This window comes from Molothrus aeneus, chromosome 8, assembly GCF_037042795.1.
Source record: "Molothrus aeneus isolate 106 chromosome 8, BPBGC_Maene_1.0, whole genome shotgun sequence".
In the NCBI taxonomy this organism is placed as follows: Eukaryota; Metazoa; Chordata; class Aves; order Passeriformes; family Icteridae; genus Molothrus; species Molothrus aeneus.
In genome coordinates, this window is record NC_089653.1 from 13,805,458 (window position 1) to 13,828,506 (window position 23,049).

Sequence of the window (23,049 nt, forward strand, 5' to 3'; positions counted from 1 at the left end):
AAAGCTTCTCCTTCCCAAGCAAATTCATTGACCTGTCTCCACCAGCTGACATCATCAAAGCAAGCATTTTTGCTTGTTTACAATTTTTTTGTCCCCCACTTTTTTTTTGGCCACACCCACCGAATTTTCCCCTCACTTGTGACTACAGGATCAGACCCAGTTACGCTTCAGAGTCAGCTCACTGTGGCATTTGCATTCACAGCACTGACATCCAGTGCTATTGTGGCCAAAACTATCCAAATATTTCTTGGAAAAATATGACTGGCATGCCAGCTCCATGACAGCACAGAGGCTCTGGCTGGAGGGCAGAGCCTGCCCTGCTGGCCCTGTGACTGCTCTGCTGCTGAGCACCAGTGCTGGGGCTGCAGGGACAGCAGGACTCCCTGTTTGTGCTGCTCTGCCTCCCCAGTCCCAGTGCTCCCTGTTGCTGAGACATCTTTTATATTATGCCCCTCCTTTCCTAAAGAAATGCAGACACTTGGTTCATTCTGTGTGCTTGGTTCATTCTTTGTGCTTCTGCTCTGCCCCTTTGTTCAATGCCCAGCAAAGGGGCTGGTTCAGGAGGGGCCTCACATTGCTCCTGAACAGGGCGCAGCAGATCAAGAGTTTCTTGCAGTGTCCATGCCAGGAAATTGACTGAAGCTTTTTCACCCTTGGCAATGATTTCAGGCATGCATTTTGAAAGTTTCTGTGGAGATAGGGGAGAAAAAGTCCAAGTTGAAAAGGAAAGACTTTGGAGCTTTAGAATTAACCTATCTGTGAACATATGTAAATAAAGAAGCTCATGTATTTCTAGGTAGCTACTGTTATTTATCTCACTATACTGCTTATGTTCAAGCCTCTTTATGTATCTGGAGCGGGGCCAAACTGGAAAACACACCTACAAGGACACTTTTTGGACTAGCAGTATCAGGAGCAAAGCTGTGCTAAGTCAGATGACACTAATGTTTTTCTGCTCTTGCGTGTGCCTCCCCTCCCCAGCGTGTACTTTGTACATTGCCAAAGCAATACATGAGTTGTGCTTGCCCAGCCAGGGCAGGCAGACACAGGAGGAGACCACCAGCACAGGAGGTGGGTGCAGAACAGACCCTGGGTCAGTCAACCTCTTACCTTGAGAAACCCATTCACATCATCTATGGTTGTACTTCTGCATTCACTTCGACCGGCAAAAGCTCGGATTTCAGTAAAATCTAAAAGACAAGCAGAAGCAGGTACTTAGCTAGGTCATGACACATGAACAACCCCAAATACCACTTGTGCAGAGGAAGTGTCCTTCTATCCTGCTTGTATCCTATCCCACAGTCCCAGTACCAGCTTGTATACCTGAGGTGATCAGGGCTCAATTCTGAATAATCTGTACAAATATTGATTTGTGGGAAACAGCAATGTGAGCACCTGTTTGGAGCCACTCGGGGCTGGGTTCCCAAGCAGGCTCTTCATTTCTCTAAATATTATATCTTCATTTCTCTCTATTTAAACAATTGTTACTCATATTCAAGACCATCTTACCTGCCAGAAGAACCGCTAAACTTAGAACAAACAGCATTTTCCAGGGGAGGCAGGAGCCGAACATTTCTCTCTGCAGGAGACCACGGGTAATTAATTACTTGTTGCTTGTGCTGCCTCAGAGCCAAAGCCCTGCAGTCAGGCACAGAGCTGTGTGCCTGTGTGTGGCTGGCTGTTCACCCTGTGCTCAGTCCCCAGCACTGCCGGGATCAGGGATTAGGGGGAGGCACACATTGATTGCCCCACTTGCTGGGAAGCACGAGGAGAACTTGCCAGAACAGTCTGGGGAGGCCAAGGGCATGTCCTCGTTAGGGCACTGAGGCAGACGGGCTCTGCTGCTGCCAGCTCCACCGGGAAATTTTCAGATTAACTGGTTACTGTAAACATGTTTAGTGTATGCACATTCTTGCATGCTCTGGCTCTCTCACCACCTTCCCATCTGTCTGTGTTTGCCTCTCTCTCTCTCTCTCACACACACAAACACACATACTTTGATAAAGAAGATGTAATAATGCCTTAACTTGTATGTCATGCTCCAAGAGAGAGCTCAGAACATCAAATGACAACAGATTTGAACCAATGGGTTATGGTCTGTATCCTGTAGCATCCAGAGTTTTACTAACTTCTTTCTTCTTTTTTTTTTTTTTTTTTTTTTTAGTGAAGTCATGAACCTCATGTGCTTAAATCCATTTATGGGAAGAGCTGAATAGGTAGCAAAATTGCCACAAAAGTTCCACCTTTTCTACCCTGCACATTTACTAGCAGATTAATCCAATTGTCTTAAGGGTGTGCCTGACCCATGTGTGCAATGCAGGGTTCAGAGTCACAGCCTGTCACACATCTACACACACAGCCAGGCTTTGGGACAGCCTCACCTTCCTGCCAACCAGCTGGGCACACACACCCCCTCCTCTCCAACAAACCATTAATGGTTGCTATTGTCACCACCTGAGCAGAACTGTTCCTTTTGTCTGTGGGTGTTTCTTTTTGTTGAGCATGGACTTTCTGTTTTCATGTCATGTTATGAAACACATTTTTTAATGTCTTAATTAATTTTAAATTATTTTTTATTTTGTTTTTTTTTATTAGTTTGTTTTTATTAATTTTTCATTCACTTACTTCTGCTGGTTGTAGTGTACTACATTATGACCTGGAGCTCCAAACAGCTTACCTTGCTGAGGCTGACACACACATATTCCATACTCCTTGGAAGATAAGCAATATGCAGCTAGGAAAACAGGCCCTGGGAAATCTTAAACTCATTCTCAAAGATGCAGGTGGTCTCTAAGATATTTTCCTGCCAAAATGTACCCAGGTGAGTACCCAAGGAGGCCAACTGATTAATGTGGTAAGTCCTTGGGAGATCAGAAGGTACACGCAAACCTGTTTATCTCAACTTACACAGAACACAGAGCACATCAGCATAAATAACAAAAGTGGAGAGACCTCTGGCTTGACTAGATAGAAATTGTGTTTGTGACATACTTGAAAGGAATAAATGGCAGCTTTTCCTTTAATTTTCATCACAGGCACTTTCTTTCCACCACCACATCTGTTCGGGAGGCGCTGTATGAAGACATTTATTTAGGAGATAAACACGGGGTGGCAGCACTTCTCCAGCGCAGATTTCTCAGAATGCTGCCTGAAAGCATTAAGTCCCTCTTGGGAGCCATACACAGGCAACCCTTGCTTTGGAGGATTAAGTTGTTGCCTACTGACAAACAAAACTACCATAGAAGACAAACATGGTCTCACAACCTAAGAGTTACAAATAAAAATCTAATACTTTTTCTCTGAATTTCCGTTAATCACAAGGACTAAAGAGTGATCATACATGTATTAACAGGGAAATGCATATAACAATTTCAAAATCAAATCAAATTCAATTATGTTGGTAAACTAAATTCCTACAAGAATAGAAGCAGCTGACTTGAGATGGACCATTTTACAGCAGCATTAAAAAAAAAAAACAACATAGAAAAAGATACACTTTTACGTACATGGTAGGAAAAAGCTTTTTATTCTATGATTGTTGTGTCATAGTGTCATAGGAAAGCACTTATGTTTCAAAAACACAGGTAATTGAAATGTGACAGTAACAGCACATATGCACTGAAGGTGATTTAAATATTACACATATGTTAACATCTTTTATAAAAGAGGCAAAGATACTGTTAGGTGCTATGCAGCCTTCTCCCATCAAAGCAGCCCCCAGCTGTATGCATTGCTAACTCCAGTAAGGAAATTGGACCCTGGAATTTCCCATTGTCTAATCAGAAGCAACAGATCTGCTGATCCTTAGTCAGAGTTGGGAAAGTCTTCTTCACCTTTGCCCATCAAAGGTTTGAGGTTCAGCTTTTGGTTTGAGTACCTGAGTCACACTTTGTCTTTATCCAAAGAACCAACAGAGCAGCAGTTAAAAGTAAACTGTATTTTGCTGTCTTATGCTGATTAAAAAAACAGACTCTGTCCATTATATCTTAGGTAATGAAAGACACTGAGGGTTAAAAAAAATCAATTTCCAAGAAAATAGCCTTTTCTTTCTTTCCTTTTAAAATCTAAAATTCCTTATGTTGAATATAAAGCTGTCAAATTTGATTTTCAGAAACATCCTCATCATTAGTGGTCTTCCTTTCTGGTATTAAAAGGTGACATGTCACTACTGTCAAAACACAAGTTTTTTAGGCACTTCCCATGAGAATTCCTGTCTTCCAAAGTGGCCATAACATGCAGTCTTCTGGTAAATGGGCTTTTTTAAATCCAGATCCCTGTGTGTATAATAAAAAGAAGGAAAAATTTTTCATATTAAGATACTTCAGGATAACTACTATTAAATGGAAAAGATGAAATAATCTTAAATTCCTTTGGTAAATGAAAAGATACCTTTTTATCAGAGCAAAGTAACTTAAAGTTCTTGGAATGCAAAAGTTGTTTTATTTGACTTCCGTATACTATACAAGGCCAAACCTTCAGTAACAGCTGAAGATTTTGCAATAAATCATTTCTTGGATGCAACTACTGGGACATTTTCCTTTCTGTGTGTTTCTTTACCTGACAATGACTCCAGGCCGAAGATCAAAGTTTTTGTGCACAATGTCCAGCAGCTCTTTCTCTGTTTTTTGGGAAGTTCCATAAGTGAACAGTGAAATAGACAGTGGATGAGCAACTCCAATGGCATAAGAAACCTGTGGGGAAAAAAGGTGCCTTAGTCAGCCAATAAACACAGCACCTTGGGGCAACAGTGGGCAGCAGAAGAAAGCATTAATTTATGAATCATCTTATGAAAATGAAGGCCTCTCCTTCACTTCTCATATTTGCACAATCTGTACTTGTAGATAAAAGAAAAGTTGGATAATGCTGAGGCCTCTGGATTACTTTCTCCCTCATTATCCAGTCACCCCATGCTTATTTCAATGACAGGGAGTGTCAGAGAGTTGAGGGTCCAACAAATACCTAGAAAAATAACCAATAAAATAGCCAAAAATAGCCAATAAAATAGCCAAAAAAGCTAACTGCAAAGTTCCAGTTTCAAGAGGCCAACTGTTATTAGTGACATTACAGTGGGCTTGAACCAAGCATCAAGTCTTCCTTTCTCCAGAACACCATCACCAAGACGGCTTCTACTACGGTGGCTCATGCCATGGACATTCAAAGAGAACCTAGAGAGGGAAAATGGGTTGAGAGCAGCAACACCCTCAGCAAAGCATACCTGGACCAGAACACGGCGGCAGAGCCCAGCTTTCACCAGGGACTTGGCCACCCAGCGGGCGGCGTAGGCGGCCGACCTGTCCACCTTGGTGTAGTCCTTGCCGGAGAAGGCCCCGCCGCCGTGCGCGCCCCAGCCGCCGTACGTGTCCACGATGATCTTCCTCCCCGTGACGCCGGCATCACCCTGGGCCAGGGACAGAGGTGCTCCATGTCACATCCACTCAGCCTCAAACAAGGCTATGCGTGCCCTCTGAGCATGCGGCAATGTGTAGTGCCCCACACGGGCATGGCTGGGGGTAGCTGAAGGAATGAGCTTGTCTCACCAAGGTACAACAGTGGCTGTAGTTGTTCTTTAAAGCCAGGTTCTCAAGATAAGCCATTCACAAATTTATTTGGTTAATCAAGCCAACACCCAGATAACTAGAGCATGCACTGCCTGTTTTAATTGTAAATATGGAAGCTTTAGTTTAGAAATTACCTAGTAAGTATCCCAACCTATTACAGAACATTGTCAAAATGCTATGTGCTATAAAGGAACTATTGAGAGATTTCACACTCATTAAAATATGAAAAAAAAAATAAATCTAGGCTTTCGTATCTTTTAGTCAAAATCACAAATTGTGTGAATATTAAATAGTAGATTCTTTTTTTATTTACATTCAAATGTATGTCAGTGGTACCTTATAGATGGTCACCTAGACAGTGGCACCCAGCACTTCCATTGCAGTATCAGAGACTGTCATATATGGACTAAAAACTGCATTTCCTACCCCAAAATATTTATAGTCTAATTTGAACTGTACACAATGGGTATGGAGTACTAGACAGTCATAGGTAATTGAGAAAGGATTACTTATTTCTAAGAATAGATGAATATTCAAAAATACTAAATAAGGAAGCACAGATAATATTCAAGTTGCCTACAGCTATCCTGACTTCTCCTCACAAGTGCTTCATATTTTCATTTGATCTGGGTTAGCTGATCAGCACCAGACTAATTGTCTGACCCCTGCAATTTACTACATCGTTAAGCTTTCTGGTGTGAAATAAAATATGTTCAAATTTTAAATTCCACTACCACCTGTGCAGGCAGATTTTAAATTCTTTGCCTCAGATCACCATGTCACTGAAATTCAACTGCTGGAATGTTTGCACGGCAAATACAAGTGGGGAGTCAAGGTTTTTCTTAGAAAGACTGTGCATATACACAGAAGTAAACCTTTGGCACTGTTTGTTCCAGTCTGCTAAGAAAGCACTGAGACATAAATCTGGATTTTAGACAGCTGAGCATGTATTAAAGGATCCTGTCCTTGGCTTTTTCTGCTTGCCTCAAACCTCAATTTTTGACGGTGCAGACAGTTGCAATGACAACACCTTGCATGCCACCGTGACTTGGCTGTAGAACTGAGTGAGAGGAAGAATAAATGGACATGTGAAAGGCAAAAAAAGCTACCCCTTTTTTCAAAGGAGCTGAACAAGTACAAATGCACTTGTAAAGTGTGGGGAAGTCACCATTGTGATGAGCTGTAAGGCTGTGCTCATCACACCAGCAGGTACTGCTGTTAGGAAAATGATGACAGCAGCAAACCTACTCATCTTGCCATACCCAGAATTCAAGGTCCCACCACACTCAAAAACACGAGATGAAAATCCCCAGTGAAATATCTGTATCTTCCTTAGATGAATTGAGCTGGAGGTAAGACAGCCTCCTGTAGCTAGCTTTGTTAAAAATAAAACCGAGTAAAGCTCTTCTGAGAAATAAGCAGAAAGCTAAAGCTGGTAAAGTCAAGAGGAGAAATAGTTATTTCTATGCTGCAATGCCATTGTAAATTGCACAAGTGATGATAGCAGTTGGAAGGTCATGGACACATAGGCAGATTGACCCATACTGAGTAAACTTACCCCAAGTTTAAACAGCTGTAAATGGACACTGTGACTTTTCTCAGTTTGTATGTGCAAACATATGCAACACAGCTCCAGCACAAGAGTAGCAAGGGATACCTGGCTGGCTTATCACTTGTAACTATAGTACATTTTAAAATGGATGCAATTCAGTACACATCTGAGAGATTTACATTTTTAATGGGTGCACTTCACTGCACACACAAAAATTTTCCTGTGTGTAGCCTTCTTTTTCTATGTAGCTATGATTGCTGCCTTGCTTCATTCACTCTAAGTTACAGCTCAAATTTGACTTTCCTTTTGTGCATAGTCTAGGATATCAATGATACACAAAATTACAGTGATACAACCCATTGAACTGCATAAAAATACATTTTTTTTTGTAGAATCAATAATTATAATGATAAGTCTCAACATCTTCCTACCTGTTGCATGGCACTAATATAAAAAAGAGTGCCTTAGAAATAATTCTAGAAAATTCTGGTAAGTGAATGAATTTGTAAAACAAAGGGAAAACACTGTCTACTTTGATTTGTTTTAAAATTGAACCTAATTTCAGGAAGGAGCTTTGAAGTTTTGTTGTGATATTTCTGAAGGCATCTGAAGATTAAAACATTCATAATGGTAAATTTATTTTCAAAAACTAAATCTCAGAACTGCTGATCTACAGAGAGTGGAAGTTCTTCCTGACTTTGGTGAGAACAGGATCAAATTATAAATCCCATCTCCTGCACTGCCTAAAAGTAAAAGGAACATTTATTTTCTCACCAGAAGAAGCCTTATTGGGGCTGATTTTAAGAACAGATGAACACCTTCAGCTCTTACTGGTGCCAGACAGAACAGTAAGAGCTATGCAGATCTGAAAAGCAGGTTCACTGTAAGAGAAGTAAAGCTTCTCTTGTCCATCTCTCTGTCAGAAGTGCTTCCCATGAGGAAGGACTGCAGGTCTCATTCAGTGCTGGTTCCCAGAGGGTTTGAGAAAATTCAGAACTGGGCCCTACACTCTACATGCAATGGAAGATTGGATGCAGACTTGCCTGCCTGGTCACAACACACGTACAGTATCACCAGGCCCTCAAAGGTTACTTTGGCATAGGACATGTGAAACCCTGAGCCCTTCTCCCACATCCAGCTGCAGGAAAATTCTCCCACTGGGCAGCTTGCTCCTTACCCTGGGACAGAGATGCCAAAACCTGAGCATTGAAGACACACATACAGTGAAAGGCAACCTCATAAGACCACCAAAATAATACAACAACACAAACCTGAGGCCCTCCAATAACAAAACGTCCGCTGGGCTGAAGGTGATAAACAGTTTTGTCATCCAAGTATTTGGCAGGGACGACGACCTGGATGACGCGTTCCTTCAGGGTCCTGCGCATGCTCTCCAGGGAAATGCCCTCATCGTGCTGCACCGAGATCACGATGGTGTGAACGCGCACAGGGACCACTGCCCCGTTCTTCTGGATGTACTGCACTGTCACCTGGGGGACACGGGGACAGAGGCAACAAACAACAGAGCTGCTGTAAATGTGTTAGTGGCACCCATCAAACGTCACCCAGGCTATTCTGAAAGCAGAACTGTAGCAAAATGTCAGTACTGGTGTTAGAGCGATCACTGCTCACAGTGATGCCAAGGTATAATAAATGAAGCCTATTTCCTGTTTCCTCACTGAATTTTTGCCATGCTAAAGAAAAAAAATAAAGGAAAAAAATAGAAAAACCCCAACTCAATAAGAACCTATTGATTCTCTATGAAATCATCCAAAATATATCTTTCAGGTGCGGTTTCATTCAAAACTCTCAAGCCTCAGAAATTTATGTTCTTAGTGCATCTTGAAAATGTCAACCTGAACCCCTAAATACAAATAAATCCTTTGGATATCACTTTTCCAGCAAGCACAAACCACTTTAGTTCTGAAGGGTTAAATGTCCTGTCAGTGGCAGGGGGTGGAGTGCTCTGAGACAAGTTAACCATTTTCCAATAGCCAAGAGTCAATGTCACAAGCAGTGGAAAAGCTTTATCTCCTCTTTGTAGGTAACCCTGATAAGCTGAAACACATCAACTGCTGTTTTCAAAAAACCCTCAGTATTTCTGGAAAGCCAAGGTGCTGGTTTCCAGCGCTGTGGACAATCCCCTGCAGTATTTACCTGTGTCTTAGAGTCAGGCCTCAGCCAAGGGAGTTCTCCACTGCGCCTCAGCTCTGCTAACCTGGCGTTCAGTTTGTGAGCCAGAATAATTGTTAGGGGCATGCATTCTTCTGTCTCATCTGTTGCATAGCCAAACATCAAACCCTGCAGGAGGAGAGAACATACTTCAATCACTGTTAAAGGCACCACAATCAAAGGCAATGAGATTTCATCTGAAGCAAAGAGTCACCAGTATCCTCCAGGTTTACTTTCTACTGTTTTACATCACAGTGCAAGAAGCCAAAACTCAGATCAGGCTCCAACATGTTACAGTGTAATGAGAAGCTCCCATGTTCCTAGAATTTTTTCACTAGCCTGAAGGCTTACATGTTGAGCTAGAAACCTCAACAAAAATGAAGACATATCTGCAAAAAAAACAATAGTTTCTTTCACAGAAAAAAAAAAGAAATCTGCTGGGGAAAATATTTCAGGACTATTCTGTCATGGGGAAGATGTTTTCAGTAGCCTGGAAATGTTCCAGAGGCTTTTATGTATGAATACAGACACACTTATACTTACTGCAGCTCACATCTGAAATTTCAGTGGAACGGGGTGTGAGCACTCCATGAAGGACATACCCTTCAAACAGTTTAAGGCACCTGCCTCAGATTTTTCAATGTCACATGCTTAGAGTCACAGCTTCTACTGTTTATGTTATATTCACACAGTTATATATTACTTTTATTATTCTGTCATGTTCCCTGCATCAGATTATCATTTGCTAAATAGAATTAGCAGCATTTTCTTTCTCCTCATCCAGAGTATGTTGTGGGAGGGAAGAAAAGGGAAAAAAAGACAGGAAGGGACTTGGATCAAATGGAAAGTGAGGCCATCAAAGAAAGTCAAATCTCATTTCATCTTATGTAGTATTATGTCCCCATGACAGCAGAAAATCATTTTAGTTCTCAAGGGATTTTTTAACAATATTAGCTTGGCTCCTGAACTCTGATACTTGCACTTATAGTTCTCAACAGCACTCATATAAACTAGATATTACTTCTAATGATAACTAGTAAATGTTGAATTAACTCAGATGGCATCAGTCACATTATGCAGTTTTTATGCTAGTATCTCTCTCTTGAGAACACACCATAAATGCCTACATGTGTTCTTTAGCTCAGAGAAACTCACTTTGGACAGCCTTAATTACATGGAGCACCTATTACAAGAGCTGCCTCTGGGAATAAATGATAATTAAATATACTCTGGTTTTTATTGTACTAATGTCAAGGGCAGGTGAAACATCACCTAATGTTTTGCAGCACAAAATCTCAACAGCTCCTTGAATGTGAAAAGATTCTTTGCTTATTCCATATTATATGGCAAGTCTGGCTGCAAGATGAATGGTCTGATGAGCCTAAAACTATACAATAAAAACACGAAATACATAAGCATAAAACCTTTGCTGAGTTCTAAAGAGAACCTCCTCAGCTACTACAAACTGCCAGGGCTCTCCTGATCTGCCTGGAGGGCTAAAACAACACCAAACTAAAGTCTGCCTTCAAGGAACCTCCAACTGTTTTAGTAAAATTATGGGTTTTATTCTGGGGTAAAGGAAAGTGTGGAAATACTTTGACATGGGTTTTGACATAAAAAATAGGGCATTAAGATGGAGTAAACCTTTTCCATTAAAACAGCTTTTGTGTTTTAGATGTGATGCTACGTCTACCTGATCTCCAGCACCAACATCCTCTTCATTCCTGTGTAGATGAACACCTTGGGCAATATCAGGTGACTGCTGTTCCAGTGCCACTAAAACATTACAAGTCTTGTAGTCAAAGCCTATTAGGAAGAAATAATAGCACTGAATTAACTTTTTCTCTCACAAGTAAGGAAAGTAACCTGGAGCCAGAGGACAAATTTTTTATTTTGAAGGATACCACATTCATAACTCAAAACCAAGCTATTATTCTTTAGTAAAATTTTTGTCAATACCACACTTGAAACCTTTTTTGTATGGGGTGAATCATACAGGGCTGCCTTTCTTGCTTGTTACTGGTTATTTTTTCTTGTACTGTGCCAAGCCAATTCAGATTATGAGCCTCTCCCAAATGAACACTAATGAAGTCCTCTACATGAATTCCCAGAAGTGAGTTTTTCAGCAACTGAAGACTCTGCTCTCTCCACATTATTTGTAACACATACAAAACAGGGTCCGTACTTAAATCTCTCATGGGACTTAGCATGAACCACAAACAGAAAAACACCAGATTCAGGTCTCTTATGGCTTTCCAAGACCAAAAGTAAGTTTTTAAAAAGAAATTGAAAGATTGTGGCAAAATTTCCCTCCTGTTCCTAGGTATTTTAATAGTAACTTGCTTCTCTCCAAATCCAGCCTATCCTAGAACTGTAGCTCCTGACAGCTGCTGACCAAACTCATGTTCAGCCAGTACAACATATATACATATGCATATGATCCATTTGAATGCTCCTCACCCTCTTTTCAGTAGGCTATGCAGAGAAGAAAATTATATTTCTGTACATAACATATTTCTGTTTGGTTTAGGGTTCTTTTTTACTTCTAGAAATTGTTTTTTACTGGGTCACCAAATCTCCCCTCATCATTGTTGGCAGTTTGGATAAAAGGAGATTTATGATCTCCTAGATTTGCCTCTGTGTTCTGGAAGCACTGCTGTTGTGTGACACTGCAGGCAACCTGCAGCTGAGGCTGCTGTAATATTCTCCCATCACAACCTCCTGCAAATTTGATTGCAATCAAAGGACTGCAGTAAACAACTTGTAAACCAAAAGCTCTTAAAAGACACACTTCACTGTAACAGAATACTTGGAATATTTCTACTGTAAAAACAGATCCATGCAAATCAGAAAGTGAAATGTGTCTGGTGCACAGAGCATTTTGTCTTTTTTATCATTTACATATCTCACAATCTAGGTCTGGACCACACACTGCTCAGTGTAAAAGGAGATATTCAGAGCTGACAAAGCACCCTGCACTGACAACCACCTTTACACCTGGGAATTCTAAATGCTACTGCAGTACAAAAATACAAAGGTACAATTAAATGAACTAGGTTTCTTCTCTCTCTTTTGCACCAAGGTGCAACAACCAGCTTGCCAAATGAAAACCAAGAGTCAAGTTCTTGCAAGTTTGGAGGAGTGGTAGGTTCTATGGTTCAAGTTGCAGTTAACTATTGTGGCCAAATACCACAGTTCAAAGTATAGTCTGCCTACTCCAAATTCAGTTTTAACTAATAAAAGGCTTTTACTTACTGAGGTAAAGCCAGAAAATGTATCATGTAGCACCATGTAAGCAGCTTTCCCACAGCACATTCATTTTGTATCAGGCTTGTTAAAGCCCCTGTATGGAAGTGGTGACAGACCTGTTTTGCAGTTGCCTATTGCTTGCTCTTCCACAATTTCATGGGTTTTTCCACCAACCTTTAGCTGAATCATCATAGCCAATATGTCTAATTGCATCTCGGACAACTCGCTGGTAATCCACAATAGCACGAGAAGTGATCTCCCCACAGAGCAGCACCATTCCTGTCTTGCATACTGTCTCTGAAAAGAGGGATGAGAACAGGAGTACAATAGCAGAATAAGCCAGCCACTAAGACAAAGAACTGTGTTTGTGATGATGCTGATTTTGAGAGACCTATTGGATGTATACAGTGTAAATCCTTTCTATCTCTATTTTTAGCAATGTAACTTGATCTATAAAAAATTCTTTTCATATTCACCATCTGTCTGAAAGCAAGAAAAAAACTAATATGTCCAATTTACAAATGGGAAAATCATAACACTGAGCATGATTCAGTGATATGCAAACCTAGTCCTTCCAGGACAATTCAGTCCACACACAAAATCAATGGCTCTACTCTTCTACGGCCTGCTTGTTTTTCAGTCTTTACAAAAACTTTTACTGTTTCTTCTCATCTCTCCTTTTGAAAACTGTAATTCTTATGTCATTTTTTTGAGAGTGAAATGAGCTAGATCTTTGCAAATATCCTAAAAAAAGAATGTGACCGTGTGATGACTTAAAGCAAAGCAGCAAACGACTCACCACAAGCAACCTTGGCATTCGGGTCTTGTTTGAGGTGGGCGTCTAGCACGGCATCGCTGATCTGATCACAGATTTTATCTGCAAGACATCAAAGCTGTGATTCAAAACCACAGCACTCAATACAGAACATGGACTGTTTGCATCACTTCCAGTAGGTATTTCAGAAAGGAATTCTTTTATTGCTTATCACTGGCATTAAGGTAGCTAAATAGAAAGACACATTGAACATCCTTCCAGCAAACTCAGTAGACACAGTGGGGAATTTACCTACTGGTGTAAACTAACTGGAACTTCATCTGTAGTTTTCTGCACTTATATGTGAAACAAGTGTTTAATGCACAGAATAACCTGAGAGCTTAAGAGGTTTTACTTGCAGCTTTCTCCTTCTCCAGCACCACCAGCTCTGCAAAGCAGTGGTGCTGTAATGGAATGGCGATGTTCCACCATCACCCCAACAGAAAGTTGCAATGTACCTGACCTACCCTGGTGGTAAAGCCTGAGAAAGTGTTTATAGTAAAAGAGATAATGCACAGCTCAGTGAAGGGCTGGGTTTTGGGTTGCTTTTTGTCACTGCTCCCTACCATATGGCAATGTCACCTGCTGATGATCCCTGCAACCCACCTAAGGCAGCACAGGAAATACACACACAGCAGCAAAGAAGGGGTTACCAGCTGAAGTTTGCCTGAGGTAAACTTTTAGTCACATGCCAAATACAGAGGTTTCAGCTGAAGTTTTGCATAATAATATTTCATCTTTTTCTTTGTTTCTTTTCTAATCTTTAAAACAAATATTGAATCTTAATCAAATAACCTAGCTAATCTAATGGACACAAAAGGGCAGCACCCATAGCAAGGTTTTCCACGTGAAAATGGTAAATATTCTTATATAATTTAATTTTATTGTTCTTTAAAAAAAGGTCGAGTATTGCTTTTAGATTTTCACATAACAAGCTGTGTGGAAAAATAAATTAATCTCCTGCCTTGCTGTGTGCAACACAATCTGTTGGAAAGCAATGTTTTGTAAGAGTCTGTCATTAGAGGCTTTTAATACACTTAAGCTCAAGTCAAAATAAATTCTCACTTATTTTCATGAAGAAGGTGTACACTTAGCTAAGAGGGACAAATCAAGGACTGGAGAACTAATGTGATTCTGACACTCTTGCCTCCCATATTCACTCCCCTCTCACCACTTCAACACAATAAGAATGAACACAAAAGACAATTAGCAAATGTAGGCTGTGTTGGAACTTTCAGCCTTGCAAGAACTGTGCATGGATTACTAAATTTGGCACAATTATTACCAAACAGGAATCAGACTTGCAATTTAATTAGATGTCCAACTGAACCTTGTTTAGCAAACCTGGGTACAAAGGTGGCAGGAGTGATTAAAATGTATCTTTGCTTGTTCTCTTCAAAGTTTTCATTTTATAAGGAAATATATCCACATTTTCAAGCTAAAAAGCAAGAAATATTGACAACAATAGGCAATTTATTACCTGGGTGAGACAACAGAGCAACTGGGGTTAGGATGGCTTTCTTAGTGCAGGTCAATACCCAGCAGCAAACTGTTGTGGCTGGGACTGCTTTGTAGTCATTTTTTCACCTCCCAGAGTTTCAATGAACAACCTTTACTGCTGTCCTTGCTCCACATGAAGCATGTCTCACCTGCATTAGATGCCTAAGTTCCCTGCACGGCACTCATTGGGATGTTATATGCATTCTTGCCAAAACACTCAAAAGGGTCTTAAGAAGCTGTGGGAAGGTTTAGGACAGAATGAGAAGAATGCCCTAAATCAGAAAAGTCTGTCTTACAGGATGAAATCAATCAAGAGACAGATAAAGATTCAAAAAGGAGAGAATCTGAAAAGAGTCAGAGCCATTGAAACCATGTAGAGGCATGTAGGATTCCTTATCCTTCAAATCTCTACATGAAAATATAGAATTATCTTTTTGAAAGGTATGAATGAAATTCGGCTACCATTTACTAGCTTGTTTGAAGAGCTCCTGCATGAAATATTATCTGTGTATGAAGGTCAGGTCAAAATATCTTTTAGAGATCCCTTCTGATTGTTGACATCTATGTGAGACACTAATAAATTAAAATAACAGATTAGAATAATTTGGAGCATACCTTTACATTAAAATATTCTGAGGTAAATCAGTTTGATAATACATGTCATATCTGACTGTTGGTGCAACAACCAGCAGTTCTAGTGCAACTAGATCCAAATCCAGACACAGATATGTCTGTCAAGACAGGAAAGAGGGATCCAGCTGGATGATTGGCTGATTAATGCATTAAAGTAAAGGCATGTCTATTGGTAAAGGTCTCTGGTGTAAAATAAAACCAGGCATTCTATTTTTAGCAATGCTTAGCAGGCTTTGTGCACCCTCCATTATGTTACTTAAATTTCTCATCTCAGCTGGCCCATTTCTCTTATTATCTGCTAAGTGTGAGAGGTTAAGTTTGTCTATTCTTTTTTTCCTTTTTTATTTTCCCTTCTTTTTTAGAAACAGGGAAAGCAGAATGGAACACCTCTGGTGAGACACTATAATTTTAAAATAACCCCATTTAATAGGTCAGAATTCAGTCCATGCTTACCTTCATGTCATGAATTACCATCCAGTAGAATGAATATTGCAAAAAGGGTATTTAAAATGACTGAGCAGGAAAGTATTAGACAGCCATGACTCTTTTCATGAAATCCAGTCATCCCACAAGCCCAGCCTTATGGCAGAGATGTCAACAAGCCATGAAACAGCTCTTGCTAACCATAATATGAGTCTGGGGAGACTGATGATAAACCCTACTCAAAATCCCAGTTGTAATACTAGGAAGTAGAGGAGGTGTTCAACAACAAAGATGATCTCTGATAATTAGAAGGAACATCACAGTTATCCAGATAGTTAGACATATGTTTGTTACATTAATCTAGAGTATGTAAGATCCTAATAAAAGTTCTCAGAACCTTCACAGGAATTCAGTTTCACAAACTCACCACACAGAGGAAAAACAAAATTTTGAACAGCAGTAAAAACTGAAAATTTTATTCAACAAAACTCCACAAAGTACAACAAAGTGGTACAGCCAAACTTCTGCCTTTGATGGTGTAATAAATATAATAAACATTGAACATTTTAAATGGCAAGGTTGGTTTTCTTCAAAACTTGTAACCATAAACATTAAATTCATTATTTTTAGTGATATGTTATTTTTATCAAGAGAAAAAAATTGAATGTGAATTTTTATATTCAAAATATGGCCAACAGAGCAATTCTCAGTTTTCTGCTAAAAAAAAAAAATTAAACAGGGAAGAAATGCAGATACTTATCATAAGCATTTCATCAAAAAATCAGCTTTCCTACAAAAGACTTTCACTAGAAAGACTTCAAATACCTGCATTGTGCTGTACATTTTTCCTATTTAAAAGAACCCTTGAGGAGTGCTAGTTGATAAGTGCAGTGGTACTGCACTATTAGCAGTGTCCAAATATCATGTACAGCTGTTCTCCTTGTTCAGTGCAGTTTACTGAAGTATCATGCATATCATTAAGTATATATAATCTTAGATATAAGACATGCTGGACAGATCTGCATTTTCTGGGGTTTTTTTCCTTCATGATTTTTTTTCCCTGTGAATATCTGCAAGATAAACACATGCTTTTAATATGGTTGAAAACCTGAGGTTGCTTTTAGAAGATGTTTGGTCTTATATTTTTAAAGAGATTCCTTAGTACTTTGTGGAAAACTGAATGGCAGCCAGTTTGCAGCCAGTTCCACCTGAAGCCACCAGCTAGGGGAGGGAATTACTGCTTGGTGGTTTGACATCTGTAAGACATTGTGGGGCACAATACTTTTCAAAGTACCATGAACCCTGTGCAGCATGACAGACACTACAGGACTAATGGAGCAGTGACAAAATAGAGACCAAAAAAAAGAGTTATCTTTTTCATGCTTCTGTCTCTGCACTTTTATTATTATATTGAAAGGAAGAAGTCATGTGTAAGTCTTCAGAGAGTTTGGAATTTACACCACTAAATGATTAAAGATCTGAAAGGAATTCCCAAACATTATGCCCAGGGGATTTTGAAGAATCTGGAGTGAGAAGATGGCATAAAAAGTCTTCTGTGATGTCTTCAGGGAGCACAGGTGATACCTGTAGGTTAATTATTGACAGCTAGTGCTTGCTTCTATGGAATCTGGACTTCCCAGTGACACCCAGCTCTAGGCATTGCACAGATACAAGGCAGCTCTCTGTACACTCAAATAAACATCCATGTAATTTCTCCTGCTTTGTGCATTAAGAAGGTTTCCATTAAAGCATTCAATACTCAGCTAATACAATCAGAACAATTCAAATTTCCACCAGACAAAGATCTGGTTCAGGATCTTTACTGCACATAATGCCCTCTAGCAAAATTATACTATCACATACGGAAGAGAAATAATCAAGAACACGCAAATTATCCATTTTGTATAAACAGAGGAAATCAAAACTCACAATAAAATTCTATTGCTACAGATAACATCAGAAGCCCAACTGCAGCCTCAGGCACTGGGCCTCTTTTTAAGAAATAACCAAGATTTTCCTGGGTGATAAAATCCTAATGGCATGTCTACACCTCTTGTGCAAAACCACAGAGGGGAAAAGGGGGGCTTGGCCAGGATGTAGGGGTGATCAATTTGCTCTCAGGAGCCAGAGCTGTCACTGAGATGATTAAGATCCAATGCTGATGCTCAGGAAAAAGAATTTGCAGGACAACCCTGAGTTACTGCCAGCCTGTCCTCCTTTGATCTGGAAAATCTCTGTCTTCCCTTTGCCATAGGCACTGGGGGTTTCAGTACCCTAAGTGAAGAAGTAGGCTGTTTAAGAAAGCATCGCAACCTTGAAAACAGCCCGGTAAATTTCAGTTTCCACTCACTCTAAAAAAACATCCCAGGACGGTACTTTGTATCTCATAGTACCCAGAGACCCAGCAAGCTCTGCAGGCCAGAGAAGCTGCAGGGGTACACAAGTGGTAACTGTGTTTCTCAAGGACTTGCCTTGTACTTCAGCACGGGTGACAAATAATATTCATGGAGCTTAAACCCAATAGAGAGTTTGGAAATAAAGGAGGGAATGTGAATAAGAGCTAAAATATTGGCCAAATTCTAAAACAAGAAACAATATAAATAGAGGAGTAGTAAGAAAACAAACCGAGGGACAAAGCTAAATCTGAGGACTCAGTTGAACTCTCTCTGCTCTGAGACATGCCTATTTTTTGCCCCAAGATGATTAAAAAATAATGATTAGAGTAGCACAAATTTTGACCATTTGTCTTTGGAAATAACATCATCCATGTAAAATTACCACACTGTATTATGTGATTTTTCCCATGAAACTCCATAGCACTACAGTCACTGGATGTAAATGTATATAAATTTGACATGGGACATAGGTTCCAAGGACAAAACATGGCTGTCATTTTCTGTCTGTGTTACATCAGAAAGAACCCCAACTGGTTTAACCTGATGTAGTTGCCTTCACATTGATGGAGAGGTACTCAATTGCATCAGCTACGGATTTGATCTGCAGTAATAAGTTAATCTAGAAGAGTATCAAACTATAGACATCAAGTTCTCATTGCTGACCTTTTTATCCTGTGCTATAAAATCATCCTAGCCATTTATGATTCACTCACATAACATGAATACAGACCTGAAAAGCCTTATTACAGCAAAAAGCACAGGCCACCAAATCAGCTTCTAAAACAAATACACTTTTCAGGACCTCAAATAGCCCATTGTCCCCTGGCCTCACTTGAGGGAACAGTTGCTGTTGACATAAGGTGTATGTTTATGGTGGATGAATATTTGTTTTCAATAAAATTGAACTAATCTCTGCTGAGCATACATAAAGTTTAGCAAATAACTGTCCACTATTTGCTTAAGCAATTCCATATATTGCATCAGATGATGGAAAGGGGTGGGAGGCGGGTGGCAAATTGGTGGCTCTGCCATGTACAGCTGCTGGGACCACTAAAAAAAGGCTCCAAGATAGGCTACTTAGGGATATTCCTGTCATGGACGATAGTCTTAGACCACTCCATATGTGCAGGACAGTTTCACAGGTCCCATAAAGATATGGAACTCGAGAAGCAAGCTATGCATTCTTACCCATATGTGAAACTTGAGCCTGTCAGAGATACAGTAGTGTCCCCACAGGAATACTGAAAGAAATTTAGGTGAAAAGGAAGGAGCAACACCCATAAACCTCACTGCCTTCCTCAGCTGAACACACACCCTGCAAAAGCACATAAACTGCTGTTGGAAGCACTCTAGTTATAGTCTACAGTCTGTATGGACAAAATGCGGTAGAAATAAAGTAGAAAAAGCACCCTGTTACAAATAACTTCTCTAGTAAGATTAACACCAGGTGAATTCTTCTTTAGGCTTTTAAAACACCTCAAATGAAAATACTACACTTTTTAGACTTTTACCAGAGCTGGCTTCTTACCTGGATGTCCTTCTCCCACGGATTCCGATGTGAACATGAAAGCCCCCTCATCATCAAGCGTGTAATCACATAAACCATCCACCGGCCCATTCATGGCTCTGATGCTGCTCCTGATGGGCTATTACAAACGGGGCTTGAGGAGCTCTACCTGCAGTGCCTTCTGTTTAAGAAGGCTCTAACAGCAGGACTATTGCTGCCTTCACTTATTACCTCCTGGGCTAACTTGAATTTCAGTGTGTGAAAGCAGCATGTGCTTGCATCCGTGCCTGCATGCAAGGAGTATGCATGTGCCTGAAGTCTGTATCCCTACCTAGCCTGATCTGTCAGTCCCTGAGCTGCTCCTATATATGGAAAAGTGAAAGTGCCCAGATAATCATGTGAGGAAAATGGAAGAGCCCATTTCTTGGCAGGGGAGTTAGTTAACTTTAGGATACTTCACTAATTAACTCAGTTCTTGGAAACACTCTGGATTCAACCTGTGCAAGATTGGTTATCTTAGCAGCTCCACTGAGCATGAAGTAACGCAGGAGTGCTAGTGACAGTTCAGGCCAGCTGCTTTTCTCTTTGGCCCTCCCCTGATTCTGGGATCTATGGTGTACTTCCAACTCTGCGTTGTGGTTTTGCAGGGATATATACAAAATGTGTAAACTCACGTCTTTCCTAACGAAGGACTAGAAGAAGGTTGCTCTGCATCTTATAACCATACTTTCCTTTTACTTTTTCATCTCTAGAAAACTAGAATTCTCTCATGAATTGTTTTTTTTTTAATCTTCATTCATTTTCGTGCACATTTGAGAGACAAAACATCTGATAAGATCTAGCACCATGCTGCTTCACAGTCTGCTACACAGAGCTTACCCTTCAGCCTTTGCTTTTCTTTTCCCCTGTCCTTTCTTCTATTAATACAGGTCCATTTTAATTATATTTTTGTATCATATTCCCATACTACAGTCCATAACCCTTATAAATACAATAACTGCCACATCTCAGAGCTCAGTGATCAGTTCTGCTGCAGAGAATTTCTTCTAGTCAAATGGCTCATATCTGGAATATGCTGATGGTATGTCAGGTATGAAGGCAGAGGGCATTTTGTGGGTATTTGTGTCTTTAAGTGAGTATATAAAAAACAAGTAAACATACCCATGGGACAGATCCACAAAATGCCCACCACTACTGCACCAGTATAAGTAGGTGTAATTTTCCTTATTTCCTTTCAGAAACCAGTATAGTCTCAATCTCTCACCAAAGCACTGGTCTATGAAAAAAAATTAATTCCTTACCACTCTTCAGTTTAATAACTTAGTTTACTTCAAACCCTTAGCCATTATTATTACTATTATAATTAATATAATTATTTAAAAATCCCCAAGATGGTTCCTTGGATTCAAATTTCTCACTGCTACATATTAATGTAAGAACTCATTAGAATTTTCACTTTCTGCCTACATTCCTGAAAACAATAACCAATGCCTGTGAATGTTCACCAGTAATCTGCTGCAGCATTGGCCCCTCTCCAATAATCATCGACATGGAATTGTTCATTTCAAATACTCTTCCTTGGTTTTCTATTCCAGAATTCATCTCATGGAATGATGAGAATGGGTTGCACTTACATTCCACAAATTCACACATCATATACACATTATGAGGCACAGATTTCTCTGGAGTAAACTGTGGTCACCCCACTGACATGAAGATACTATCCCAGCCTGAATAAAGTACACATTAACACCACGCAGAAAAATAGAATTTGTAAAAAAAAAAAACAAAAACAACAAATAAGACCAAAGAGTAACTAATGGTATTAAACCTAGTTAATCTGTAACATTCAAAAATGATATTAACTTTTAAAGTAAAATAGCATCAATGATAAGCAATCATTCTTAAATGCAAATATTTTCTTCTTCCTTATGGAGGCACCAAAAGACACAATGGGAATGGATGAAACAAAAAATGATTTTGTGTGTATTAAAGACTTTTCTTTCTGATTCTACAATCATCCAACAAAAGCAGACAAGACTGATTATTATTAGCCTGTGAGTTCCACTCTCTCTTGCTTCTGGTTTTGCTTTTCCTTGGTCTTCAATGCCACTTAAGGAGAGAAAGTGTAGTTTGGGAATCAGCATTCATGGTTTTAAGGCAACACTTCAGGAGAACGCAGGACTCACACAATTCTCTTATCACATGCAAAAATAAAAAACCCTCAAGCTCTAAAAATGCTGAAGACCACAAGTATTGTCATACATGAGGAATGAGTTTGCAGGACCATTGTATATTTTGCTTTCACAGTTCTTTTGCTTCTGTGTAGTTAAATGCATTGGTCCTTCTGACCTTTGGAGGGTCACCCTTCATTAAAAAGCCTCTCTGGCACTAGTACTCCAGAAATGTTGCCCAGCTGCATTTCACATTAACTTCTGTAAAACCTCCAATGTGAGTTTCTTCCAGTTGTACTTTTACTATCAAGAGCCGTACATTTGCTTTATGGTCATGAAGCACCTCAGCATGTTCTCTTCTAGGACATCTATGACCAATGCTAATGCATTGTAGGATTATGTAATGTGTAATTTGGCTTCTCTTCCCAGACAATTTGACTTTTTAAATATTTGAAAAAAGGTAAGATAGTGCTTTACCATCATGGTTTTCTGGCATACCACTCCTGTCTATGAAAATAAATAAAAAAAAAAGGATGACACTAAGAGAATGATTGACATCAGCATTTTTCCATATTCCTTTTTATTGATAATGACTCAGCACTCAATGTAACAGGATTCCAAATTTTCTATTCACTTTATTGCCATGCTCATCTGGACTGAGCCCTAATAGTTTGCCTGGAAATCTCTTTATAATTCATGTATTGCCCATCATTGTATTACTAGTATCAGTTATGGGGAAACCATTTCTTAAACTGTGAAATTTCCCTCTCTTATCACAGCTTTCAAATGTTAAGGATAATGACTCGATATGTAGAGATCACACACTTTTACTACAGTAACTTAAAATTACAATTCCACTACATTAAAAAACCAAAACATGTTTAAGTGTAGCAATATACAGGAATATCTCATGGATACAAATAACATGTAGGAAAATGTTTTCCTAAATACTTCTGTTTTGTGGTCTCACCCTTATCTTCAGATATTATTTTTACCAAGTTAACTGTTTAACAGGCTAATAGTTTAAATTTCTTACTTGTTTTTTTTATTCTCACTTCATGCAAAGAATTT

The 23,049-nt window shown here is 39.6% G+C and overlaps 1 protein-coding gene across 1 annotated transcript; it reads right to left on the reverse strand.

Annotated features, from left to right (window-relative positions):
* Window positions 1-3,561: 3,561 nt before the first annotated feature.
* Window positions 3,562-19,985, reverse strand: MAT1A (methionine adenosyltransferase 1A). The gene is made up of 9 exons (XM_066554896.1): window positions 19,826-19,985; window positions 13,331-13,408; window positions 12,706-12,828; window positions 10,976-11,088; window positions 9,268-9,411; window positions 8,382-8,600; window positions 5,216-5,398; window positions 4,558-4,691; window positions 3,562-4,274 (listed from the first exon to the last, which is right to left on the reverse strand). Exons 1-9 carry the CDS (start codon window positions 19,917-19,919, stop codon window positions 4,172-4,174), a joined length of 1,191 nt encoding a protein of 396 aa, XP_066410993.1. The 5' UTR covers window positions 19,920-19,985; the 3' UTR covers window positions 3,562-4,171.
* Between the last annotated feature and the right edge of the window lie 3,064 nt (window positions 19,986-23,049).